This window comes from Zeus faber (genome assembly GCF_960531495.2).
Source record: "Zeus faber genome assembly, chromosome: 20".
Lineage (NCBI taxonomy): Eukaryota > Metazoa > Chordata > Actinopteri > Zeiformes > Zeidae > Zeus > Zeus faber.
Genome location: NC_137207.1, coordinates 19,099,166 through 19,118,469, shown reverse-complemented (window position 1 = coordinate 19,118,469; position 19,304 = coordinate 19,099,166). Strand labels below are relative to the sequence as shown.

The 19,304-nt window shown below is 49.3% G+C and overlaps 1 protein-coding gene across 1 annotated transcript in view; it reads left to right on the top strand.

Moving 5' to 3' along the window:
* The window catches only part of adam12a (ADAM metallopeptidase domain 12a), a 78,112-nt gene that overhangs the window by 54,093 nt on the left and 4,715 nt on the right, over positions 1 to 19,304 (top strand). The window contains exons 11-20 of the mRNA XM_080021263.1: positions 22 to 170; positions 8,279 to 8,456; positions 10,441 to 10,530; positions 11,086 to 11,281; positions 11,372 to 11,480; positions 12,633 to 12,831; positions 14,550 to 14,627; positions 16,491 to 16,599; positions 17,054 to 17,189; positions 18,096 to 18,210. Of these exons, the coding sequence (XP_079877389.1) occupies positions 22 to 170; positions 8,279 to 8,456; positions 10,441 to 10,530; positions 11,086 to 11,281; positions 11,372 to 11,480; positions 12,633 to 12,831; positions 14,550 to 14,627; positions 16,491 to 16,599; positions 17,054 to 17,189; positions 18,096 to 18,210 (1,359 nt within the window). The remainder of the gene's footprint in view (positions 1 to 21; positions 171 to 8,278; positions 8,457 to 10,440; positions 10,531 to 11,085; positions 11,282 to 11,371; positions 11,481 to 12,632; positions 12,832 to 14,549; positions 14,628 to 16,490; positions 16,600 to 17,053; positions 17,190 to 18,095; positions 18,211 to 19,304) is intronic.

The window sequence follows — 19,304 nt, the reverse complement described above, 5'->3', positions numbered from 1 at the left end:
TGTGATTCTCCCTCCTCTCAGGACCACTCGGACAACCCCCTGGGAGCGGCGGTCACCCTGGCCCACGAGCTCGGACACAACTTCGGGATGAACCACGACACGCCGGAGCGGGGCTGCGGCTGCAGGGTGACGGTGGACCGCGGCGGCTGCATTATGACTCCCTCCACCGGGTACGGCCACACGGCTCCACGCCCTGGATCATCGGTTCTCAACACGGGGTCGGGGGGCGCGGTCCTTCGATGAGATTCCGGGGGGTCCGGGGCAAAATGGTTCATCGTTGATGCGGGCGACTCCACCCGCGGTTGAGGGGGGAGGATCCGCGCGGGGGGGGGGGGGGGGGGGGGGGTTATTACGAAGCAAACAACAAAAACGGCTGGCCTCCGCACAACACACCCCTCCCTGTCACTGCAAGACAAACAGCGCATAAGAAACCTCTCCCAGCCGAGTTGGACCAATCAGCCGCCGTCTGCCACAGTTCATTCAGCGGGTTTGGACTCAATTATATCTAACAATGAAAATATGTCCAGATTGGGGTCCCACAGCTTCATATGGCCTTGAGGGTCATGTGATGTGAAGAAGGTTGAGAACCGCCGCCCCAGATGGCTCAAAACCCTGTGGTGTGCGAGGGCTGCCGAGCTGACGGTGGATTTGTTGCGGCAGGAACACATAGATTGACGCAATAATATAAAATGGACAAACTCTTCTTTCTTTCAGCCAGCAGCGCGGGGTGGATTCCGAGACGCCTTTACCGAGAGAACGTTGCGGCACAAGCCTGTTCTCGATACATATCTGCTTCTCATGGCCGGGTCACCTTTTGGTCACCGTTTAGCCACAGGAGAGGCTTCTCCGTAATGACTCTAAACTGCCACACATTAAATCACCGTGTCGCTCTGAGCTTGGCATTGACCTCCACACGCAGAGGGCACGCAGTTAATTTTCACATGAACTGTATAATCAGGTTTTCAACCTTACATATGGGCGCCGTGATTTACCGACGGCTATGAGTAGTAGTGAATTTGCCAGAGATTTGCCAGTCCATTTCATCAGACCGCACAAATATCCAAAACTCCCCCGACTAGTGGAAAATCATTATTGTATTGCCAGAACATCATTAACCTTGCCTCGAAAGTGTATTTTTCGCAAATTGGGTCGCTCAGATAGCCGAGCCAACTGTACCCAAACATTAGTCCATTTAAAGTTCATTGCTAATTTATTGTTAGCGGCGCCGTGCGCAAATGAAACCCGTCGAACCGCTGAGTTTATGGCACAGCCGCCAGCTGTGCTCATTCCCAGCGGCTGCGTACTCATTGTGAATAGGAAGTGAATGGATTTCATGTTCAGCTCGAGCCCACGGCTTGTGCCGGGGGCGCCGAACACGATCCGTGGAGTTCTGATTTCCGGAAGAGACACCAAATAGACCAGGCTCACTTTTATTTTTATTTTTTTGCAAGACACACAACTTCTTTATTTGTCCAGTCCATCTTCCAGCCTCGGCTAAGTCATTAGCGTTGGAAGCAACTGACCGTGTGAGTTATTTCTTATTGAGGCGTGACATTTATAAAAGCTGCATCATTGTTATTGTGCAATAAAAAAAAAAAACAGGTCTCAGAGAATGATGGCATCTAATAACATGGCAAAACAGCGGTGCTGTTTATTACATAATTTACTGGCGTAGAATACTATCCACACGGGCGTGGAGCTATAGGCTGAGCGGAGGACCCAATGTCCCGGATTGAAAATGTTAGATATTAATGTGAGCCGAGCTCCGGCGGTCTGGGAGACCCTCAGACCGTCGGTGTTTATGGTGGAAACATCGCTGTGTGTTTGACTTGGACCGGGTCCATTAAAAACAGAGTAACACCATTCCTGATTATGGACTCATAAAACACCCGGCGGCGTGATGAGGAATTATATTTAATGTTGATTGAGGGCATCCTCGGTCGAGAGCTCGTCCAAAAAAGGTCAGCGAGAGGAAAGAGGTGGGGGGGGGGGGGTAAAACCTAAATAAAAAATGGGAGAAATGAATATGTTGAAGTAGAAACACAATATATTTGCGTCTCTCCGCCCTTGTCTATTTGTGTCTGTTTGCCTCCCTCTCTTCCTTCCTCTCTATCGTTCTCTCTCTGTCTCTCTGTCATTCACAGCCAGCCAGAGTGATGCTATTCTTTGACATGCATGCAACTTTAATGCCGGGAATTCTCTCAGCAGCTCCGGATAAATAGTTAACCACTCCTGAACTGTGCCTATTATGCAGCGTAAAGTGACGGGGGGTTTATCACCTCGGCCCTGAAATATCTGGATAAAGTCATAGCAGTGAAAAATACGTTTTCCAAACGTGTTTTTGTATCTAAACCTAGACCTGGGAGCAAGGAACCCTCATAAAGACTTTCCTATTTTGTTTTTTTGTTCTCCGCTCCGCAGACTCTCTGCTCCGGGTTTCCATCCTCATTGACAAAAAGGAAAAGGAACAATCTTGGGGGGGGGGTTTTATTTAGAAAAAAGAAAAAAGCTCCTCTGTAAGCCCTGTAAATTTCTCCTCCGTGAAGTTCTATCCGTTAATCGAGGACGAGGGGAACAGCTTGTTGGGGAGGGTGGGGGGGAATCATGTTTTAGGAACTCTGGAGTCCCTTTCTTACGGTTTCCTCAGTTAATTTCAGGTTAGTACTATGCAACGAGCCCGAGGCGCTGCACGGGCTCCCATGGGTCTGGCTCAAGCCCTAACAGTTCTGCACGTTAAAAGCCATGCGGCCACACACAAGCTCTGCTTAAATTACCTGAATGCTATTCATTAGTCTGCAGGCCGCAGTTATTTGTTTATAGCCTCCACTGCCTTGTTTTTCCAGGCAGGCGACCAGCCTTCTTTTCAAAGAGCAGTGTGATTATGCGGGGTGTCTCTCTCTCTCTCTCTCTCTCTCTCTCTCTCTCTCTCTCTCTCTCTCTCTCGCCCGCGCACGGGCAGACAGTCGCAGGGACAGCCGTCGGGCTCTGGGAACGGGAGAGGAGGAGATAATAAGATCCAGTTCGTCATTATTATGCAGGGAGGGAGCAGGGCAGTAAAACGTCAATCTGTGCTAGTGCCAGACGGCCAGCTGCACATCTGCATAGAGCGCTGCCTGTTTCCTGCTCGTGTTGGTCATGGCCAATTGTGGCGTCCCCCCACTCCATCCATCCCTCCATCCCCTTATTACCTCTTAATGAGAACAGGGTGGTGTTTCTCATCCTGAGAGATTGTATCTCTGAGGCCAACGCACAGGCCTGCGCTGGAACACACTTGCGCATTAACACACAGCCGGGCGGACTGAGCGCTCGGTGACCTCGCCGAAGCCGCGTGCACAAGCGCACTTATCCACACACTCGCCCACAAACTTGCTTTCTCGCGCCCAGCCGCAGGGGGGGGTCGCTGAATACTGGATGCCCTATTTGTCCTCAGCTCATTGGGTTGGCCCCCCCGCACGTCGGCGCCTGAGCGGGTCGACGTCGAGGACGGGGCGGCGGCGGCGGCATCCGGTCACGTTCAGACAATGCTGCGCGAATACCTGTCGCGAAGTTGTCAACCCAGTCGTAGGAAGTGGATGTCAATGTGGGACGTACCACGGTAATGTGCGGGTAATGTGACCCACACGGTGTGGGAGAGCCAGCACCTAATTTAATCGGGTCCTCAGGGAAATCAATATGAAAAGGCTCTTCAATATCTGTAAGCCAGACTGTCAGGCACCAAAGGGCACACCAGATCATATCGCCCAACATGGTCGCCCAGCGCTCAGGCTGTACGGTAACAAATGGTGCTGTAAAATGGTAGTTAAACGCCTAGTGAGCTGACTGCGGTTTCGACTTACTGGAGGGGGTAATGAGTATATGAAGATGTTTTGGATGTCAGGAAACGGTATTTCTCAAAAATGCAGTAAAACTGTAAGAACAGATGCCTAGAGTAAAGATCCTGTTGGAGGCACTATTTGTGCAATTCTAATATCCTTGAAAAATGGTCTCAATGACCATGGAAAGCTTTTTGGCGGATCGGTCCTTGGAAAATCGTCTGGCAGATTCGATCCACAGTTTGTTACGCATTTTAATGGGCCTGATCAGTGTTTTATGGCAAAGACGATGTGACAGATACTGGCTGTGCTGGACGGAAGTTCCTGATACGAACCACATGGAAAGCTAGCCTAGTCTTATATATAGGACATTGTATTCTCATGTCTAGGTTTGGAACATAACTGGTGTCCATGTAAAAAAAATATATTAAAAAAATAAGTCTTACAAAATGTACAAAATAGGTTGGTATAAAATCCCCAAAAATATGTGACCACTGACAAAAATAAAGTCGTCCAATTCTAAAACTTAAAAAATAACCTTTGCGATATGGATGTGATGTCACGGAGCCCATTTTGACGAAAAGTATTTTTTTACACGTACCTCCATGCATCTACCAGAGGAGCTTTATGTACAGTGTATTGCATCCGGCAGGATGTGGGTTAGCCGTCGCCGTCTGCAGCTGGGTCACAGGGCTCTGCCATGTTTGAGATGCTTTATCTCTGCGGTCTTATCGCAGTGCTGGTGTGGATCACAGTGGCCTGGGATAGATCCGTTGCTAAGCTTTTATCGGCAGACCTCCCAGAGCCCCGTCCAAGCCCCGGCCTGCCTTCCCCGCCGGCTCTCTCTCGACCAGTGACAGTGATACATCTCAACATCGGGACTCTATTGCTCAACGCAGAATATAGGGGAGAGTTGAAGGAAAACACAAAAAGAGGGATTCTTCCCAAAAGCGGAGTGGGACGGAGCGGAACTGACCGAGGCGGACGGCCCGGCGGGACGGAGCGGAACAAAGGGCTGTTTTGAGACTCACGCCGAGATGAACGTCACTCATCCATCTCGGAGTTAGTCAACAGGACAGGATGCAGCGCAGGGGTCAGGGAGCCCTAGTGGAGCTTTTCCTTTGAGGTGGTTACCCAGATTCCTGCCGGAGGACCTCTCGTCTGGAGTGTCTATAGCCTGCCTTGAGTCACAGACATGCCGAGTACAAGTGGATCTGGCACTGCCTAACTAGCCCCGGGGATGGCAGCTGTTAAATGGCATCCAATGTAATTCAACGGCGCTTTAAACCTTCTGCAGTTGCGCGCCTCCCCTCCCCACCACGCCGACCGCCCCCCTACCCCTGCTTTTTACATTGTTTGAGCGCAGAGCAATTATTTCCGCATTGCCTCTCATAAAGAACAGCTGGATCCTGAGACACACATGTAAATAAATAAGTGGAGGCAAGGGGATGAGTGTTTTCCCATGCGCCGTTTTGTCCACAAAAATTGAATGGCAAAAACAGAAACAGGCCGTGCAACATGAACGAGCGGCCCGGGCTCAGCCGGGGTGGCGGCGCCGGTGGGAGTCAACGATAGGAAATGCACGGCAGGGATTGCGCGGAAGACTGGCCACCTGCTAGAAGGCTCAATCAGCCTCTTTGCCACGGCGGCAACCCTTCAAGGTGCTTCACCAGAAGAATGGATGCAATCACGGCTACTAATATAGCTCCCTTAATATATTCCTTATTCCATTACCGAACACTCTGATCCTCCTCTGAGCTCCTGGACTCCTGCTTTGTGGCCGCGGGCGTTCACCCTACGCAGACGCCGATAGTATAATGCATCGACGGTGTGGCGCAGAGGGCGCAGCCTCCCCGGGGGGGTCAGCTGCGTGGCCTGATGCAAGCTGGGGGGGATGAGGTCATGTCGAAAACATTCCCACTATGTCATGACGGGGGTTCGTCCTCCCGGGGGGGAAGATGTGTCTGCGACTGTGTCTGTAAAGATGGGTCTTTTCCTTTCAGAGGAAAAAGACCCATTCAGAGGACGGAGAGGCCTGTAGAGGTGTCTTTCCTTAAAAAGAAGCCTGTGAGAGGACAAAGCTGCTGCTGTACAGCTCCAGCATCTCCCAGCAGAATGGGTCTGTTGGGTTCGACAGCGGCGGAAAGCGACGGCGACCCGAAATGTACTGGTGCGAAGTCAACACGAGGACGGTTGGAACTGTTTGAGACGACGAGCGCTCTGGCTGCGCTTAGGTTTCCGAGGCTCCTGTATTATGCGCAGAGTTTTCCCTCCGCGTTGAAATATGTAGTTTGAAAGATTTACGGATGTCAAAGATGATGCTACGGGCAGGATGTGCCACCTTTCATTACTCGCGTCTTTCTTTCGGCCTGCCAAAAGTGAGATGGACCGAGGCCAACATCTGTTTTATCCACTCCCACAGACATCTTGGAAAAGTGTACCATATGAGCTGAATGGACAGAACGCGTGTGATTTATTGGCCGCTTGCTTGATTTGACTTTTTCTTGGCCCTGAATTTTAAGGAGATCTGAAAGGCGCACCTTCAATGTCAGCAAACTATTAAAATCCATGTCTCTTACCAGGTATGTAAGCGTGTGTGAGCGCGGTCCTCACACCAACCAGCATGGTGGCATGCCTTGACCGTGTCTGTTGTTTGGGGGTACGCTTGGTTCGTCTCCGGTTTCGGTGGAGACGGCGCTCTCCACACGAGGCCCGCGGGTCCAGGGAAGTGAAACCGACAGTTTACACACAGCGCCCCCAGAACGGATAGTGAGTGGCAGAGGTCATAGATCAGTGATTCCCAACCTGGGTTACCAGACAAACTATGACTTTACTGTATGTTTTGATGTATTGCACGCCCTATGAACCCTTCTCTCTCTACCGTCTCTAGCTTAAATACATGGGTCTCAGATGGGATATGGGATGGGAGGTTTGATTTTAGGGGGGTCTCTGAGGGAAAACAAACGGTTGGGGACCCTTGTGATAGGCGATGTGTGAGAAAGCGATGACAGAGCGGTGTCTGTCGGGACGGCACGCCTCCCCTGATTGCAACCGCAATCAGGGGAGGCGCACTCCAACGCCACAACCTGGGCACTCCAACGAGCCACTCCAAGGACGCATCCCCGCTCCATCCCACACAAACGACGACAATCTGAACAAGGACAGGCTCACGTGAAGAAAAAAACAAAAACAAAAAAACTGCATTTGTGCACGTTTACCAAACCCCGACCTTTTAAAATAAATTTGTTTCCATTCGTGGGAGGGGATGTAAAAAACATTGCAGAGCACTTTTCCATATGTAGCTTAATAGAACGCAGTCTATGTAAACGTGATGATGTGTCGGTGCACATTGGGACAAACACGTGTAATGCGTGCAAACTCTGACTGTCAAAGCCGGTGCGTTAATATTGCGTTATTCCCCCTGGGAATAGCTGGTCTGCAACAAGGTTATTGTGTTTTATTCACTCGTGGGTTTTTTTATGTTACTGTTTTCCATGTTACAATTTAGCACCTCATGGAAACAGGCTTGTTTGTCTTAGCAACTGGCTCGGTGGAAAGGAACAGGGGCGCGATAGCGGCTCGTTTATGGTGAAAATGCCATTAAATATGATTTGAGAACGATTCCTGTTCTCAGTAATCAAATCAGGGTGTGGCGATAACGTGATGCGCTGCTTTTTAAATAGAAAAATCTTTCTTTGCGGTCAAATGACAGGAGAAAATTGTGATTCATCTCAATTATTAATTATTGTATTATCATAATGTTATTTAAATCGTTTGACAGCCCTCGCGCAGACACAAGCAGAAGTAGAAGAGCTCCTTTCACACGATCACATGGCACACACATTGTGTTATCGGTGTGAACCTCTATAAAAGCTGTGTGAGGTCTGTCAGAGCCCTGGGCCCTGGAGAAGACCACCCCCGCCGTCCCCCAAAACCAATATTAAAAACACACCAGACACTTTCCCATCCCTCCCTCCCTCCCTCTCTCTCTCTCTCTCTATCTCTCTCTTGCTCTCTCTCTCACTCTCTGCCTCTCAGATTCTTGAGTGTCACAACTCTTTGCAAAGAAAAAGCCTTTTTGCTTTCAGGGCTGTACTTTCTTCCTCTCTTTTCTTTTTTTCTTTTTTTTTTTATGGCTCCTCTGCCTCATAAAAAAATACTCTCTTCCCCCCCTGAAATGTCACTGGGGCTCTGCACTGATAGAGATCCTCTGGTGAGGTCGCTGGGGTCTAGTAGTTAATTGATTTTGTGATTAGCAGCAATTACGGCTGATTACACCAGACTGAAGAGTCCTCTGGGCGGTGTGATCCCACTTGCACTCCTCCGTCCCCCTCTTTTCAGATGTTTTTTTTGGTCTTTTTAACTCAATCCGTCTCTCTCGCTCTAAAGCATGTCTCTCTCTCTCTCTCTCTCTCTCTCTTTCTCTCTCTCTCGCTCTCTCTCTCCCTCTCTCTCTCTACCTACAGGTATCCCTTCCCCACCGTGTTCAGCAGCTGCAGCAAGAAGGACCTGTCCGCCAGCTTTGAGAAAGGCGTGGGCATGTGCCTGTTCAACATGCCCGAGGTCAAGGTGCTCTACGGCGGGCAGAAGTGCGGCAACGGCTACGTGGAGGAGGGCGAGGAGTGCGACTGCGGCGAACTGGAGGTACCGCACTGGTTGGACGCGTGTTAAAAATCCGGGTACACCGGTTCTTCGTTCCCATGGCAGATGCTCCCAGACGTCGTCAGAAACAAATCAAAAAAAACTGAGCGGAAACGCTGAGTTTGGATGCAAGCCCTCTGGGATAACAGTTACGATCCTGAATCCCGTCTCAGCCCGTGCGGTGTTTCTGATCATGACACAACTCACCGGGAGGGGGGATCGCTGACAGCTTTGCGCTGTCAGCTCGTGAATAATTCAGATGGGCGTGCGTCGCCGCGCATGTACGCTACGTCGGGGTGGCACGCGGGACTATAAGGAGTATGAGACTAGATATTAACCGAGATTTCTGGTTATGGAAATATTGTGGCATAGTTAAATGTTGTCTTTGAGGTTGCATTACAGTAAAGTAATGCAATTATCCGAGCTTCATACATTGTTCTAGCTGTTCTAACGAATGGTCATAGTATCCATATTACTAATGATTGTGGCTCAAATGTTTCATGAATTCCTTATAAAAGCACCAACAGTCATCCCAAAAAATCTGCAAATTATCGATATGCAGGGCGAACATATTGAGAGAGTATGGAACGCTTTGAGCCTCCTCTCTTCAAAGTTCAAAGTTCAAAGTGTACTTTATTGTCAATCGTACCATGCAACACGTAATTACACAGAGGATCAAAATTGCGTTTCCCCATACTCCAAATGTGCAAGTAATATTTGTAACACACAACATATAACATGAAAGTGCAAAAAGACAACAGCAATAGACACAACAAGACAGATTGGAACTGATAGTCTTTAAATCTCTTCACAAGAGGTTTGTAAAGAATCCGCTCGCTGCAACAGCCGGCTGAAACAGGACAGGCTGTTTCGTCCGTCGTCTCTTTTTGCTTCGGCAAAGGCCACGCCTTTATCCCAGGCGCGTCTGGGTTCCAGGGCCAGCAGAACAGCTCCGGCGGTCAGGTGAAGAGCGGTCCTGTCCTCTCGGACAAAGAGCTGACATAACAGCCGACAGGCCCCGAGCCAGCACCGCTAATAAAGCTTTCCAGAGTAGCGCAGTGTCTAGCCAAAACAAGGCCGGTTCAGAGCACCGCTCAACCAGCTTCTTTCTCCCCCATTAAAAGGCCTCATTAAAAAGCCCTTCTTTTTTTTTGGCGATCTCTGGCCCCTTCTTCCAGCATGACTCCTGCTGCTCCCCTCTGCCCGGGGACCATGAGAATGGCCCCTAAATGGGGTTTTCAGGCTTAAAAACCGGCTCTGGAAGGGCCATCATGTCAGCCGGGTCCCGCAAACTACTTCCTGCAAACCACCGCCGCGCTGTAGGTTACAGTACGTCGGGAGACAGACTTAATGGCCCCTGAAAGGGAGCCGAACCTCGGTCAGACCCAGGGCGGCGCACTCAGACCCAGCCATGCGAGGACGTCACTCGGCACCCTCCTATCTCTATCGCAAAAGGCGGAGCTGCTGATAGGTGAGCGCGAGCACGGCCCGTGATAAAGACCAAACGCCAAACAGATGGGGCCCCCCCGACGGCGAGCCCAGATACCATGCACTCACGGCGGAGACGTCTTGCTGTATTATCTCTCTCTCTCTCTCTCTCTCTCTCTCTCTCTCTCTCACTCTCACTCTCTCTCTCTCTCTCTCTCTTTCTCTCCCTCTTTCTGCCGGCTATACCGTGTGTACCCATGGCGTGTGTGCTTCCCCGGACTCGGAATCACGTCGTTTTTTTCTTGCCTTAGACGAGGAGGTTGTTGTTGTTGATAGAGAACCAGGATGTGGTGCGTCCCGGGGAGGACTAAATAAAACCCTCCCGGGGTCGGGAAGCAAGCAATAAAACATCATTGTTCTCTCCCGGTGCGTTGACATTACTCCCTCCCCCGTTTGCTCTCCTCTTTTTGTTTGCTTCCCTTTGCACCTCTCCCTCTCTTTAATTCCCCCCTTTAGTTTTGACTGAGTTTCCTCCTCCCCCCTCCCTTCTTTTCCGAAGGAGTGCATGAACCCCTGCTGCAACGCCACCACGTGCACGCTGAAGGGCGACGCCGTCTGCGCTCACGGACAGTGCTGCCAAGACTGTCAGGTAGGAGAGGATCTGGCGCGCCCACATCCCGACTCCATCCATTCATTTATTCATGCGTTTATGTGCTTTTCATCCCCCGGGTTGTATCGCCTTCAGTCCTTCATATGTCGACTGTGTAATCCTCCCTGAATTTAGCTCCTCAAAAGACGGTACCGCTGCCAAATGAGAGATTGAGAAGAATGAGGAGAGGTTTTTTTTTTTTGTTTACTTGTCAGAGCACACATTTGACACATTACGGCTGATGATAGCTCACATTTTTTTTGGTTTTGTTTTGTTGTCATTATTTTCGAGGGTTATGGAAAATTTCAACAATATTTTACACAATATTTGAAATTAATTTACAAATAACTAGATGGATGGATGGATGGATAGATGGATAGACAGACAGACAGAAAAATAGGCAATAATAATATTGATCTCCGCCGCCGGCGTTCTGTGTTCGTTTGTGGATCCGTCTTTCTGTCCACCCGCCCGGCCCCGTGTCCACCCTGTCTACCTGCGTCAAAAACCGTCCTCCGTTGGATCTGTCTGTCCGCTTGTTGATCCCGTGTCCAGCTGAAGCCGGCGGGGACGTCGTGCCGCGAGTCCGGCAACTCGTGCGACCTGCCCGAGTTCTGCACGGGCACCAACCCGCACTGCCCCGCCAACGTGTACCTGCACGACGGCCACGCCTGCCACGCCGTGGACGGCTACTGCTACAACGGCATCTGCCAGACGCATGAGCAGCAGTGCATCACGCTCTGGGGCCAAGGTGAGCGGCGGGCCCTCCCACCCACCTGTTATTTCTCCATAACAGCCGCTCGCCGCCGCAATTACGTGCCGCGTTTTGTTGTTCCCTCAGGAGCCAAAGCGGCGCCGGGCATCTGCTTCGAAAGGGTCAATTCGGCGGGAGATCCCTATGGCAACTGCGGGAAGGACTCCAAGGGCTTGTTCGCCAAGTGTGAAGCACGGTGGGGTTTCGTGACAAAAGGAAGCATATGCAAGCATATGTGTATCACAATCTGTGGAATCATTTGGATATGAAAAACCACACAAAGCAATAACATGAATCAGTTTGAGGAGATATAGAATGACAATCAGAACTTGTTTATATTGCCAAATACATTTTCATACATGAGGAATAAGTCCTGGTGAGAGTTGGTGCATTTCTGTGCAGATACTTAGCATAAAAGAAAGCTTAACAGAGCTTAAAGCTTACATATAAATGTAAAATAAAATAATATTAAATAGCCAAATATACAGAAATATATAAAAATATACAAAATATACAATGTGCAATTCTATGCACAGGATATATACATAAACACAAATATATATATGTATATATGTATATGTATATAATTACCGAGCCGTATTAGGAACATGGTGATACGGCTCTGTAATACATAGCAACATATAATAAATGATTTTGTCAAATAATTTTAGATTTTCAGATCAGTGATTTCTATTTAAGCCGAAACTACTTGGGCTCTGTTGATCTAAGGACTTATGTACATATATACTGTATATAGTAACAGTGAATTAATTTATGTGAATTGCTAAATTTGATTCAGAGTATAGAGAATAGTGGCAGAAGAAAATAGGTGTTTACTTCTTCCTACTCCTTTTCAGACTTGTTGTCTTTTTTTGTACATTTCACTACATTTGTCTTTTTGTCGAGTTATTTCCTGTGTTTCTTATCTGTTGTTTCTTAAATGTCTGGAATGAAAAACCTTCAATCAAAACAGAAAAATATGTATCAGTGATAAAATGGAGATCTATAGATTGAGTCTTGGTAGGATGAGCCCAGAGCAGTTTTAATGGATTGTTATTGCTCTCCTCGTCCTTGGCAGGAGCCACCTCTTAATGGAGGTAACTGCTTAAGTGACAGTAAACTGGTTTGGACGAGATGGATCGTCTCTTGTACTCCAACAGGCATTACAATCCACTGTCTAGCTTCACCCTAATTTTCTAATCCATCACAAATAAGCGGCACGTCTCCTAATTTCCCAAATTAGAGGGTTGGGGTTTTCGGAAAATAAAGAATTGCGTTTACACGTGAATTTGGGGTGAAAAAGTGGTTCCATTAACACCATGGTGTTGTCTCCGCCTCATATTCACAGGGACGCTAAGTGCGGCAAAATCCAGTGTCAGGGAGGAGCCAACCGGCCGGTAATTGGCACCAACGCCGTTTCCATAGAAACCAACATCCCCCTGGAGGAAGGGGGGCGGATCCTCTGCCGGGGGACCCACGTCTACCTCGGAGACGACATGCCCGACCCCGGCCTGGTGCTGACCGGCACCAAGTGCGGAGATGGCATGGTGAGAGCTGCGTTGTAGTAATAAAGTGTTTCTGTAGTAGGGATTCCCAACAGCACTTCCTAATAGGCAAGTATTGGTTCGAATTTTTTAGTTAGACAGACTGATTGATAGATAGATGGATGGATGGATGGATGGATAGATAGATAGATAGATAGATAGATAGATAGATAGATAGATAGATAGATAGATAGATAGATAGATAGATAGATAGATAGATAGATAGACAGACAGACAGACAGACAGACAGACAGACAGACAGACAGATAGATAGATAGATAGACAGACAGACAGACAGACAGACAGACAGACAGACAGACAGATAGATAGATAGACAGACAGACAGACAGACAGACAGACAGACAGACAGACAGACAGACAGATAGATAGATAGATAGATAGATAGATAGATAGATAGATAGATAGATAGATAGATTGATTGATTGATTGATTGATTGATTGATTGATCTCGGGGGGGGGGGGGGGGGGGGGGGGGGGGGGGGGGTGTGACAGCAGCTTACACCAAAACAAGTAAAAGCCAATAATAATAAAGGTGATAATCATAAAAATAGAAAATAATAAAAAAAACTAAAATAAATTACGAGATTTTTGAAAAATTGGCAATATACAATAAAGTTAAAAATGAACTTGAAAAAAAAAAGACAATAAATAAATAACTAAACTGTAACAAAACCAGGATCATATGTTCTAATGTATTATGTTCCAAAACCCTTTACAACAGAAGCAAGTCAGACAGAAACAGCCGCAAATAAAGACTTAAAAAAAAGCATTAAAACAAATAAAATAAGGTGGTACGGTGGCCTCAGATTGAATCAGCTTTGACTTTAAGGGGGGTCCCTGAGGAGGACCAAAAAAAAAAATGGTTGGGAGCCCCCTGATCTTCAGGATGAAATGCGTTGGCTCCACACGCGGCTGTGGAAGCGGTGGAAACTCCTGATGGCGTGGAGCGCCTCCAGACCGTGACTAAGATGTTCTCAGAGCTGCTGCAGGGCGCGTCCACGCGTCGGTCCAGGGTGGGCACACTGCGCGTCTGTAAATATGAATACGTGTCCTGGAATGATGATCCGTGCTCCAGACTACAGGGAGTGTTCATTCATCAACGTCCCCGTCGCCCTCCACATTGATCCAAGTTGTCTGTTCGGCAAAAAGGGGGTTTTTAGGAGGCTCTGGCTCCGCCCTTCATCCTCATACATCAAGGACCCACCGCTGCCAAAGCCTATCTGAAGCCATCCAGCTCGGATTTATTTGGGTGGGGTTGGTGTTGTCAAGACAGCCACAGTCCACACCAAACAACTTTCAATGGCTTTGAACGTTTCTCGGAAAATAAAAGTCCCCGCTAAGAAACATTATATTTTAATGCTAAACTGGGGTGTTTTTTGGTTGTTGTTGTTTTTTTGTTTTTTTTAATGGCTGTAGTGGTTTGTGAGTACCACTCATGAACAGAAATAGCAGAACTGGATCAGTGCGGGCGCTTGCTTTCATTCTTCACCAGATTAAAGCCTTTGAATGTTGCCGAAATGCTCTGAAGAGCTCAAGCGTTTTGCTTTTTTAATATAACTGTGTGTGTGTGTGTGTGTGTGTGTGTGTGTGTGTGTGTGTGTGTGTGTGTGTGTGTGTGTGTGTGTGTGTGTGTGTGTGTGTGTGTGTGTGTGTGTGTTTTGTGGGGGTTTCTTATTTCCCCTTGGCTTCGCCTGCTTTAGATGTGTCTGAATCGACAGTGCCAGAATGTCAGCGTCTTCAGCGTGCACGAGTGCTCCGCCAAATGCAGCGGTCGAGGGGTGAGTAAACGCTGCCTCCGTTCCGTTGGTTTTGAATATTAAATATCGGATTTCATTTGATATCCAGGAGATCACGAGGATAAAACGAAACCCTCTGCCCATAATCAAAACACAAACACACGGTTGGGCTAATTTCCCCACCAAAAAATCATACGCCTCCCCGCTCCTCGGACGCTCATCGGGGCGTGACTTGTTCATAATTCCCGCTCCGCGGTGGGTAGCGAAGCCATTAGAGCGCCGTGCAATCAGTCATTCTGACCCCGCGAGAAGATTCAATCAATTAGACGTAATGGCTTAATTTCTGTTTGGCTTTAACTGCCATTCATCATAGTTTGACTCTTTGGCGAGTTGTCCTTGCTCCAGAATCGGAACCGAAAGAGAAAAAAAATAAATAAAAAACCCGCGGCGGCGAAAGTTTGTTTCGCCGAACCCCGGGAGCCCCGGGACGCGCCGCTCGACTTCCAATGAGGAGAGATTTTTATTATTATTTTTTTTTTCATTTTGACTTTTTCTTTTCCTTCTCCCCGTCAAACTTTTTTTCGGGGTACGTCGCCAGTAGTATTTTGCCGTCACGTCACCTTCAAACCTCCTCCGTTAGTGGTCTCCCTCCCCCTCCCGGGGCGGCGGCCGCCCTCCCGAAACCCAAAAAAACCCCCGCGGCGGCATCCCTCAATCGTCAGGGCCGGCGTGGTTCGTGTTGTCCGTCCGGGCATTGCGCGATATATATTTACCTCCGGGTGAAGCTCAAAGAGCGGCCGTTTCACACCGCTGGACCGCGAAAAAAACGATGCCCCCGGTTCGGAGAGAGGGGAAACCCCCGCGCAAATCAGATCAAGATGTTTCCAGTGGAGGCCCGCAGCTGCTCCCCATTTCCACACGGAGGAATCCACTCCAACCCCGGCGAGGCCTTCTCAGAGCGGGGGAGGGAGATAAGAGAGAGGGGGGGAGAGAGGGAGAGAGAGAGGGAACTGGCTGGGTTTCGCAATATAACATTTCCTCGAGATGGGGGGGGGGGACATCCCGGTCGCGGGTGACACGCCGTCAGGGAAGTTTGACTGCGAGTGCCACGTGGCTGGTGTTCAGACATCTGTATCCGAGAACCGAGGCATAACTCAACTCTCCGCAGTAATAAAAAAAATTTAAAAAAAATAAACTCGTAAACATGTCGACTTTGTCACCTGTTAACTACATCCGCCGCGACCTGTTTTGATCAAGCCAGTCGTCCCTGGTTACGGGAGGGACATTTTTTTTCGGAAGCCGCCGCATCCCTTCGCTTGGAGACCAGGTTTGATTTATGCCCCGGTAGTCTGGCAGGACTCGGGGCAGTCCGCAGAGACGCGTTAGCATTCAGTGGAAAAAAGGTGTTGGTGTTTAATTTAAAAAAAAAACAACCAACCAACCAACCAACCAACCAACAAGAACGTCCCTTTGAGACATTTCAGACGTGTCTCAACGTATTCCCCCGAATATCTTACAATGGATGAATCCACACGTTGAACCAAGCAAGGCTGGTCTGGAGGGAAGTTCTCCATCATATAAGTATTGTCTATCCATTAATACATACAGTACGTGTTTATTTAATAACGCAAAAGCCTTCAGATATATATTTTCGATGTGCCGTTTTGGCGACTTTCACCCTCAAAACAACAACGATTTTCCCCTCTTTATGTACACAAGGCAATTAATGAGGCAATTAATTGGGATACTGGCCTTAGGCTTCCGACGGGACACGAGCGGTATCGGCCCGGTCAGGCTCACGCCCCGGCTGAACACTTTGGGGTTTTTCTCGGTTGCTCACGGTCTTGGTCGGTGAGTTTCCAGCCGCAATTTCAAAGTCATCCTCTCCCTTTGGGCGAAACGCAGGTCTGCAACAACAACAAGAACTGCCACTGCGAGGCCCACTGGTCGCCCCCGTTCTGCGACAAAGTGGGATTCGGCGGCAGCGTGGACAGCGGCCCCATGAGGCTGGCAGGTAATCCCCCGCCCCTCGGACGGGATTTTAACGACGCCTAAAGTGGACCAGTCGTTCGCGGCTCACCAAAAAAAAAAAAAAAAAAAGGCTGTTTCTTTGCGCTTCGGGATTCCGAAGAGTAACGCGGCGGGATCCAGAGATTTCGCGGTATCGGCGCCGCACGTTGGGGGGCGCGGCGAATTCCTGAATTTCACAGGAGCGCAGAAACAAGCTTTTGATAGATTTGAGTCAATCCATTTCGGCAGCATGTATGAACCGCTTCCACTGAGTATCGCGACCCGATCCTTCCTTTCTTACAATCCCCCCCCCCCCAATGTGTCACCGTTGTCCTCCCATGCCCCGGAGATATGTAAATCAAACACGGGCATTCGACAGAAAGGCCTCCTTTGTTGTTTTGGGGGTCAGGAACATTTTAATGCCGCGTGTTTTGACCGTGTGACTTGATTCCGGGCAGACGGTGGGAGTGTGCTGATGGGCGTGGTGGCGGCCCTCGTCACCCTGCTGGGCGCCGGCCTCGTGGTCTGCCTCAAGAGGAAGAGCCTCCTGGGCCTGATCTCCTCCGGCAAGAAGAACCCCATCGAGAAGCTCAGGTGCTTTTTGGGACTGATGATGATAAAAGTCGAGCAGTAGGCGGGGTGATGATGATGATGATGATGATGATGATGATGATGATGATGATGATGATGATGATGATGGCCTACATTTTTATTTTATTTATTTTATTTTTTTGCCAGTCAGCGCGGAAGGGTTATTGCTTTCGACGGTTGCCGTACCGCCGCTGCTCCGTCCACATTAATGTGTCAAAGAGGCAGAAAATCAATCATTTCTGTCATGTCTGACATGGCTGTTATCAGATTTTCATATTGTGAGCTTTTTCCAATATTCACACGCTATTTCATCCCGGTGTCGGATGAATATTAAATGCTGATACCGATAAAGTTATTAATAAAGTGTGAACGTCTTATTACACGCGGCTCCTGGATACTCAAATCTGATTGGTCGAGAGCGGCAATCAGCAGTCACTTATTTCCAAATTATGACGGTCTGTTATCAACGACGGTATTCACGGGCAATCACTTCACCGCCTTCTTTTCTCTTTTTTTTTCCGTCGGCACGTTTTTTTTGGGGGTTTTTTTTGCGGCGGTAGCGGCGTCGTCGCTGATCATTTTTCCGAGCAGAATCTTAGAAGCAGAGGCGGAGGCATAGCAGCGATAAAACCAAACATACTGGCTGTTAAATCGCTTCAAATCAATATTCTGTCTCAATCAGCGGGATAACAGCAGGAAGCCTGAAGAAAGGCGGCGAGGTCTCAAATGAGGCTGAAAGTAAAGTTTTGGGATCATGACACATCGTCCCAAAACTCAATCTTATCATCTTATCTCATGATTACTTTATCTTAATACCAGTCACCGCAATTTTAATTTAATTTCACGAGTTTACAGGAGTAGTTTTGTTTTTTTTTCCTAATCTCGGACCGTGTCCATCCCGTATTGCAGGTCTCTAGGTTCCGGGACCAGCCGGCCCTCCAGTCCCACTCCGCCCCCGTCGCTGGGTCCCACCTCCCCGGCTCGCCGGGCTCCCCCGCCGCCCCACAGCGCCAGCATCTTCAAGGTGAGTCATCCGCCGCACCCTGCTCACCTTCCCCTCGACAATGGACAATTGGAAAAAGCGCCGGGCATTGAAACGCACACACACTGCCACAAACACACACACACACACACGCGCGCACGCAAAGCTGATTTTCACGCGACCTTGCTCCTGCGGGGACATCCCACGGCAGGCCGTCGTTCTTTCGAAACGCCGTCGTCTCGATGGCACGGAATCGACATCTTTTATCTCACACAAACGGGGAAGAGGGTTCGAAACCCAATTAAATGGCAGCTCGCCGTGCCGACATGCAGAGGAGGAGGGGGGGGGGGGAGGCCCCCGACAACGGCTGGAATGTTTGCGACGGCTCAATACGTTGTTTTTGTTGTTTTTTTTCATCGTTAGAAAGCCGCCTGTTTGGGAAGAAATTGATATATCCGCACGCGGGGAGAACGCTCGGCTGTCGCTCGGGCGGTAATTGCCTCGCCTTACGTCCTCAAACCACAGTGGGCTCCTTTTTCTGCCGCGATGAATGGTATTTCCTACGCGAGCGGGCCTCAACCAGGCCGCTGTGGCCCCCGGCGTGCCCCGTCGCCCCCAACCGACCTGCGATGGAACGGCGGTAACGGGAGACGCCGTGTCGCCGGGGCTGGCGTGGGCGCTGCGGGCTGGCACGCCGGTTCCCATTTCACGGGGCGGGTGTTTCCAGTTAGGCCGTCTGCAGCAGGCGCTTTTCATTTGGCCTCTTGATGTAAGGGGAGAAAGGATGTAAGGGCTGTTTGATGTAAGCGGAGTGCAGGTGAGGTCATTCTCCGGTTTGGGGGGGGGGGGGGGGGGGGGGGTGCATGTGTTTGTAATTGCGATTCCTCCACGGCTTCACCTGGTGCACGGCTCCCACTGTGGTTCTATTCTTATCTGTCCTTTTCCACAGCACGTTGTGGGGTCTGTCGCTCCGTCCACCCCCACACTGAACGGCCTCTGGTCTGGGGACAGTTCCACGTGGCACCAGTTTAAGATGCGAGTTTAAGATGCGGCTTTAAGATACGAGTTTAAGATGCGAGTTTAAGGTGCGAGTTTAAGATACGAGTTTAAGATGCGAGTTTAAGGTGCGAGTTTAA